This window comes from Dipteris shenzhenensis, chromosome 25 (assembly GCF_047967505.1).
Source record: "Dipteris shenzhenensis isolate YYH24624 ecotype China chromosome 25, Dip_SZ_1.0, whole genome shotgun sequence".
NCBI lineage: Eukaryota > Viridiplantae > Streptophyta > Polypodiopsida > Gleicheniales > Dipteridaceae > Dipteris > Dipteris shenzhenensis.
The window spans coordinates 2,295,374-2,303,361 of record NC_141620.1 but is presented as its reverse complement, the minus strand read 5'-3'; the positions used below and the strand labels follow the sequence as shown (position 1 = coordinate 2,303,361).

The 7,988-nt window shown below is 41.7% G+C and overlaps 1 protein-coding gene across 1 annotated transcript in view; it reads right to left on the bottom strand.

Moving 5' to 3' along the window:
• Nucleotides 1-1,749: 1,749 nt before the first annotated feature.
• The window catches only part of LOC147885301 (uncharacterized), a 185,731-nt gene continuing 179,492 nt past the window's right edge, over nt 1,750-7,988 (bottom strand). Inside the window, exons 15-16 of the mRNA XM_087396116.1 lie at nt 3,032-3,282; nt 1,750-2,480 (exon numbers count right to left, since the gene is read on the bottom strand). Coding sequence (XP_087252242.1) covers nt 3,051-3,282 — 232 coding nt within the window. The 3' untranslated portion in view covers nt 1,750-2,480; nt 3,032-3,050. The remainder of the gene's footprint in view (nt 2,481-3,031; nt 3,283-7,988) is intronic.

Here is a 7,988-nt window from a genome sequence, read left to right as displayed (position 1 = left end):
TGTGGGCTTTATGAAAACTATGCATGCATGGAATCAAACGTACCTACTTGACTAGCTAAATGCTTTTTCTAAAAATGTGCTACAGAGTTTCCTGACAACCCTAGCTATTATTATCAAAACTTCAACTTGTCATAATACACTTTTCTCCACAAAGCTTCCGAGCACACCATTTAGAAGGAATCGTACACAATTTTAAAGTACAAGCTAACCACGTTGATTCCATGAGTTTTTTCAACCTTGTTTCATAAATACTTCTTCATAGAGACTGTGACTCAAGAGACCCTAGAAAGGGCTCTATGGACATGGCATCCATCTTTTAAAATCCCACAAGGGCTTTGAGAGGAGACAAGAAAGAATGTTTAGGCAAGCCATGAAAGGTAGGACGTTTTGGTAATCTACAATACAAAGAGACAAGTAGATTGTGAAGAGATTATAGTAAACAATACAATGTGAAGCAAGACTAGACTTACATATGGGTGAAAGGAAGGTAATGTGGAATGCGTTTTCCACTATATAGCATGAAAATATAGCAAAATACATAGTACTTAGATGAAGAAAAAACAAAAGTCGTCATCATATTTTTCAATAAAATATAGAGAGTTTGTTGCATGATTAGGTGTACCATTGTAACTGAAAGACTGACGAGACGTTTCGAGTAGTTCTAAGATTCTAACAATAAATTTTGTTCCCTCCTTATACTGTTGTCAACCATTCCAGCAAGCTGAAGAACTTCATATTCGCTGTCTGTGCTATTGCGCTATCGTCCAGCTCGTGACTTCAATTTCCCCATAAACACGCCTGTACAAAGGGTAAAGTCTTGAGTTTCCCCACAGCTCGCGACTCAAACACGCCTGAACTAGAGGGTAAAGTCTTGATGGAAGCAGTTTCTGCTTATCACTTTCTACTGTTTAAGAAGTTTGACTTGTAGATGTTGGCATAGGCTAAATGAGGCCTAATTTCGTTCAAGTTTAACACATCATTTCTTGAAATGATAGCATTGATATAGCAGTTCATCGTGCTTGGAAGGAGGAGAAAGTATGCCATTCGAGACCTTTCAGTAGATAGAGTGCTTGTATTGAAATGGTTACTAAGATTGCTAAAGATTTTGAGAGAGAGAGAGCAAGAAGAATAAGGAGACAAGGGAAGGTGACGGTTTACGTGAGTTTGTAATTATTGTTGACTATTGCTGATAATCCATTGGGTCCTATTTTTCCTTCGTTGCTTTTCTCGATTGAGATTTTCTTGAGAGCTATAGAGCATGCAAGAAGTATGCCATTCGAGATCTTTCAGTAGATGGAGTGCTTGTATTGAAATGGTTACTAAGATTGCTAAAGATTTTGGGAGAGAGAGAGCAGGAAGAATGAGGAGACATGGGAAGGCGACGGTTTGCGTGAGTTTGTAATTGTTGTTGACTATTGCTAAGTTGTATCTTTCACCTTTGGGAATAAAACCCAGAAGATAGGCTGAAGCGAGGAGGAAGGAAATGTGTTGATGTAAAGTCCTCCTCAATCAAAGAATGGTCAATCAAAAGATGACTGCATGGAGAACTGTGTGTATGGCATGCTCAATTGTCATGAGCTGAAGGTCATCTACTATGCGCATGGCTCTTGGGGGGGGGCACTGTTAAGAAATCCTAGGTACCACATGTGTTCAAGGGGTACTTAAAAATTAAAAAAATCATGCACACCATTTCAAGTAACTATATGTTAGTCATTACTATACTACAGCTTAGAAATACCACTCCCTCTCTTAAAATTTTTGCAAACTCATATTTTGGGGCTAATCCAGATTCCTGAATTCCGAGTTAAAATATAGAGTTCTTTTCCAGCTCCCACTTCAGGTTTGGAGTGACCTGTGGTGATAAGCATTGGAGGATTCATTCTTTCCCACCACCCAAGCTAGAGTTTAAGGTGGTGGATCTGGATGTGTAATCTTTCAAAGCATCTCTTACTGCTAAAAGGCCAATCACTCGTAGCTTGTTTTTGGAAGCCAACTTGTGTCTTGTTGGACCTTGTGAAGAGTGTTCAGCCACCTCCTCATTCCAATTCCCAACTGTCAAATCTTGGTGCTTGCTCTACCAGGTCTTCAATTTGTGCAAGGAAATGGCACCTTCTGCTAGGCTTTGTGAATTTTGTGATGGAATAAATATATTATATTTGCTTGTTGAGAAAGGCTAGAACTGGATAAAGCCTAGACATTCATAGATCTACTATGAATGTGAAGGACTTCCCAGGTGGCAAGATTGGTGTGACGCTTGTAAATTGCTTGTAAAAGGTCCAAACTCCAACTTTACCAAAGGATTCATTGGATTCTTTGGAATGCATCCAAGACTCTGGAAAGCATCCAAGACTCTTTAGCCCAAAAAACTCGAACATGTTGAATTTTTTATTGCTTTCCGCTCAGGAGTCAGATGATGCAAATTGCATAGCCTTTAGTTGAACACTTTCAGAATATATAACTCAAGTCCTCATGACAAACAGCTTCCTGCTGCTTGCCATTACTCCCCTGCATTACAGAGCTCGCCCTTACTTGCCCACCTTATCTGCATTCCTCAATAGTGCGACACTCCCCACACTGTGTGACAGGAAAATCAGCATCATGGATTGCTCCTCTCTCGTAGTTGCCCTCCTCCTCCATTACCTTTACCAGATTGCAAGTTCCAAAGCTTTTCCAGTCAGTTGGCTTGACGGCGAGCAACCCCCCACCCTCACCTCTCACGGGTTTGCCTCCATTTCAAGAAATTCAAGAATGATCCGCAAAAGCTTTCCTCGCTTCCCACTTCCATTAGGTCTTCTTTCTATGTCCGATCGTTACATCAGCTCAATGCTTTCTTCTTTTCATCAAAGGGAAGGGCGAGCTTGTGCTCCAGCACCACTCCGAATCATGGATCTACTCCTACATCGTAAGCAATCAGTAAATTTGATCGCCAAATATTGGCTAGCCTGCGTCCTTATTATACTAGGTAAATGTTCTTTAACGCAATCAGTTATGCAATTTTCAACCCTTCGATAAGCATGCCCACCCCTTAAACATAATAATCCACAAGAACATTATAGTCTAATCATGTCTTTTCTGTCCATGTTGGGTGGATACAAAGTCTCAAGTAGCTCCTTCCTCCACAGAGAAGTAGCATCGCAGCTTTTGCTCTTCTGTAAGATCTTTGAGATGATCCTTTTCACATCAGCATCTTGCAGACCATTGCCTTCCATCTCGGTTTTCAGTTCCATTGTAGTTTCTTTTGCTTCGGCTTGCTCTCCAGCAGATACAACAGTCCGCAAAAGGCTACATCCACCATACAGTTCACAAAAGAACATAAAAATGTTGAAAACTTGATTTGAAGAGAATAACAGAGAGCTGAAAAGCAGAGACAACACGTTTTACACTTTAATTATTTCATTGCTATTTGAGAGAGTTGGAAGTATAACCAAAATGGAAAGGCTAACGCAAACAATATCTTCTCAAGCATACAATTTATTATCATCTCTTTGGGTGGCAATTCCATTCATACAATTAAAAGAACCTCTGCTGGATCCATAATATTTGGTGCACAGCATGGACAGCAATACTCTGCACACCAATTAATTGAATGTAGAAGAGGATTAAACAGATGCAAACGTAATATGTTACATTCGCATGTGATATATAACAGCAATAATGTACAAACCAGTTAATTGAATGTAGAAGAGGATTAAACAGATGCAAACGGGATACATACAATCAATTAAAGAATGAGTCCATCATGACAAATACAGTAAAATTAAATGTGAGTCTCGTCATGTGAAGCATATATGAATTCTATCACAAGCAAGGAGCTGGTATCTTGGGGAGGGAATCAGGCAGACAAAGGGTCAAATTCTGCAAAATGGGGGTTCGACTTACTGAATGGATATCAAATCAGGGACTATCTGGAGTGGAGAGAAATACAAGTATGGCAAGAGATGACAAAAGATGAGACCAGAGTGATAATTGAAGCATCCCATGGCCTCCATAGATGCCCTCACCCCTGCAGGGACAGATAATGTACACGACATGCCAATATAGATGCATTTTGGGGAGGATACAGCCAGGTTTTCTAGAGACCACACAATTATACTGACAGGAGATTTCAATGCACAGAATGGCTCAATGCAAGGCCTCATCACAATGGAGGGAAGAGACCCCACATGGATGGAAGAATATGGAAGAGGATGACAAGGCAAGAAAGGGCTGGAAGAGGACATCAAAAGAGGCCAGGGAAACCACCCACATGGGGAGAGAACACCTCACCCTATATGGATGGTTCGGGTTGCAAATTTGCAATGGCATTTCATTTTCAAAAACATGGAAGTTTACACATGCAAAAGCAGCCTGATGGCAAGACACATACTTGAATACCTCAAGATTGAGGAGGAGACTCATGAGTCTGACCACAGAGCGATATCTACAGGCATCATAGGGACAAAGACTCCACAGAAAAACAGAAAATTAATGTGCAAGCCAGGCTGAGAATGGAAATAGAGGCAGAAATATCTCTACGTCAGCTACCTCCTACTTGTCATGCAATGAATAAATACATAACAGTAATACTGCAGGTAACAGCCCAAAAGTGTTTTGCTGAAAGCAAGGGGATTGAGCATAGGAATGCCTTGCAACCACTGATACGACCAAGAATGTACAAATGCAAATAGAGCCTGGAAAAATTTCTCAGAGCAACTTCAGAGTTTTAAGGAGCTAAAACTAGATCCCAGAAAGTTTTTTCAAAATTTACACGGCAGTAACCTCAAGAGAGGAAAGCATCATGGGAGGACATGATACACTTTTTCAAGGACCTCTACAAAAGAGATGGGTAAGAGAGAGCAAACCATGTCTTTTCTATTAAAGCAGCAAATGAAATGATAACAAAGGAAGACATGGGAAGAGGTCTGAAAAAGCTAGCAAATACAAGGCTCCAGACACACAAGGACTAGAGGGGGAGATGCTGACATGGGGAGGAGAGAAGACAAAGAAAATGATCACCAGGCTTATAGATATGCATAATCATGGTGAGCAGCATAATGCCCAAGTTGCATGGCACTATCATTGAGGCAAAAATTCAGCAAATGACGGAGACAGAAGGGGTCATGCAAGGTCTGTCCCAAGCACTCGACAGTGGGCCATTCGTCGCCCCATAAGGGGCCGCACCGAAAGGGGTTAAGCATAAGAAAGAGGCCATCTTCTATTGCTTTGTAGACTTCAAGAAAGAGTTCGACACAATCCTGCGTAAGAAGCTATAAGAAAGACTGGAAAGGCTCCAAAGTTCTTTCAAGAACTAAAGCCACATACCACCTATACGAGAGACTGGAATTTTTCACCTTCCCTGTTCAGGGTGATCTTGCACTACATCCGCCTTCTCTACTCAAAATTCCCCTATATTCCGATAGACAAATTCAGTGCAATGTGGAAGGGTCATCAAAATTGTGAAATTCCTGCATATTTGGCAGTATAACCAAAAAGCGCGTTCTAGCATGTGAAACACTTAGAAACGTTTCTCGACAAAATGTTTCGCCGAAACGGCCGAAATGCCAATGCATTGGGCGAAACTCCTACTACAAGTTGTCTCCTGTGTCTTGACTCTTTAGAGAGTGCTCAATGTGTATATGTGTATTTGGGAGCTCTTTTGAGAGAGAGAGAATCTGAAGCTACTTATTTATGTTTTATATATAATTCATATAAAATACATTTTAAAAACCTGTTTCTAGACGAAGCGCCTGGAAAAATCTAAAAACATTTCTTGTGACTGAGAATAACTTTCTCTGATATCTGATATCTGGAGGAAAACTTTCTACAGAGACTCGACTTTCAGAAGTGGCTCTGATACCAATTAACACGACCCCAATGCTCCTGAAAACCCAGACCTACCAAACAGGCACAGAGAAACAACCATGGAAACAACAAACATGGGTGCACCCTAGTTCACTATCCAGCCATGATGTCCGCGAGGAAAAGACTTAAGGAATTGGGACATCCCCTCCGAGCCACAAGCTGAGCTACTGGCACATCTCCCAACCGGCCTAGCATCCTATACCATCAGGTGGCACCCCATGGGCCTTGGTTCAACTACTAGGTCTTGGGTAACGCTAGGAAGCAAGTATGCATCAATAACACGATCTAGGATCCAGACCGGCAAGATAGAGTTGAACTTGCTCTAGCTTGCACCATTAAAAATTGAACCCCTAGTCTCTCCTTATATAGGCTTAAGCCGATTGCGCTAAAGATAGCAAAAACCCTAATTCCAGCCCTAATCCATCTGTGCCCTTGCAACTCAACCCGAGAATCGCCTGCCTAGCCCCAAGCCTCCCCAGGCTTCCTGAGCTAGTCGTGTGTGCCTAAAACATACATAAGATACAATCCATGCACATGACACACATAGACGAGATTAGGTACTCAGCCACATTCAACTCAAACTAGCATAGACCAAAAAGCCCCTAGGAGACAACATAACCGAGACTCAGAGTGAGAGACAAAATACACTCATCAACAAAATAGACAAAATAGACTCATCAACAAATCAATATGGAAATGAGGCACGATGATAGTCCCTCCACGTTCAATAGACCACACACGACCAACCGGTGTTACAGTGGTGGCAGTTGTCCACTATAAGGTCACCTCTAGGAGACCATAGCAGACCACACACACACTGACCGTCGCCAATGCTCTATCATAGGTTTTATGCTAGCATAGCCTCATACATCACCAAGGCCTCTTGAGGGCTTGATCCCTCTTCTAGAATCCCAAGGACGAACGCAGTGCTGCCACACTGAACTTATGTCGTTCCATGGGCTCAAACGTGTTTCTATGTTTATGTTTGTAGTTGTCATTGGGTGTAGATCCCCTACTAAAGGCTAAACCCATTGACCTCATTATATCTAGTTCTTTCAAACTCATACCCTTCGTCTTTCAAAGGCTTGTAATAAATTTTATTTCTTCTTTTCTCTCTATGGACGAGCTTGAGAGCTTCATCGGGACACTAGGAGGGGCAGCCTCATCTTTTACCAACTCCTTGATAGATTCTCCTCTATGCAGACAATGTGGTCTTACTTTCGTCTTCAGTTGAGGATCTCCAGCGACACTTGGATGCACTCCATACCTTCTGCAAGACACATGATCCGAAGGTCGATCTTGGTAAATACACATCTCGGGCGGCCATGAACAGAGAGAAATATACACTAAAGAGATTACGAGTGGAGGTCGTCAAATCCTTACCACATTTGAAAGTTCTCTTCTTTGTCTTGATTTTCACAATGCGACCAGTGATGCAAGCCTGATTAAGCAAGGGATACATCGTACTTACTAGACGTGGGCAGTAGTGCTTTCACTCTCTTTTCTAGGATACCCAGACAAAGTTTCTTCTCTCCTTGGTCCACTTAGGGGCATGTATAGCAGTCCTTGTTGGGGGCTTGATCTAGCAAAGATAGATTGGGCTCAAGTGGAGAGGCTCACAGTTCTCTTGTCATCGATCATCTATAGTAAACCTTCAGTCCTACAACAAACCAACATTCGAAGTGATCACATACCTCTATGGAGTCAAGGATTATGGCTCCTTGACTCACGTCGACATAGGCTACCATGGTTGGCCTTATCCTCATCCATGACACTAGAAATTGAAGGAACATGGTGGAGAGGGAGAAAGAGAGATAATGATACTCAAATTGAAACATAATGAACGAAAACGGAAATAAAAGAAAGAGAAATGGAAGTGCCAAAATGAAAGGGCTCACATTGATAAGCTTGATGTAGACTCCTTGATGTGTTGATGTGACACACAAGTACAATCATATATAGGATAGGCACACACACTAGAATACCAACGTGTATATGGGATATCTCCCAATATGACACGTGGCACTCACACATAGGACTCTAATAAAACTCCTAGTAGAACTCACTAAAACATACTCAACTTGACTTCATGTTCGAACACCCCCCCATGGAGGAAAGGTGAGGGATTACCAGAATGGAACCAAGAA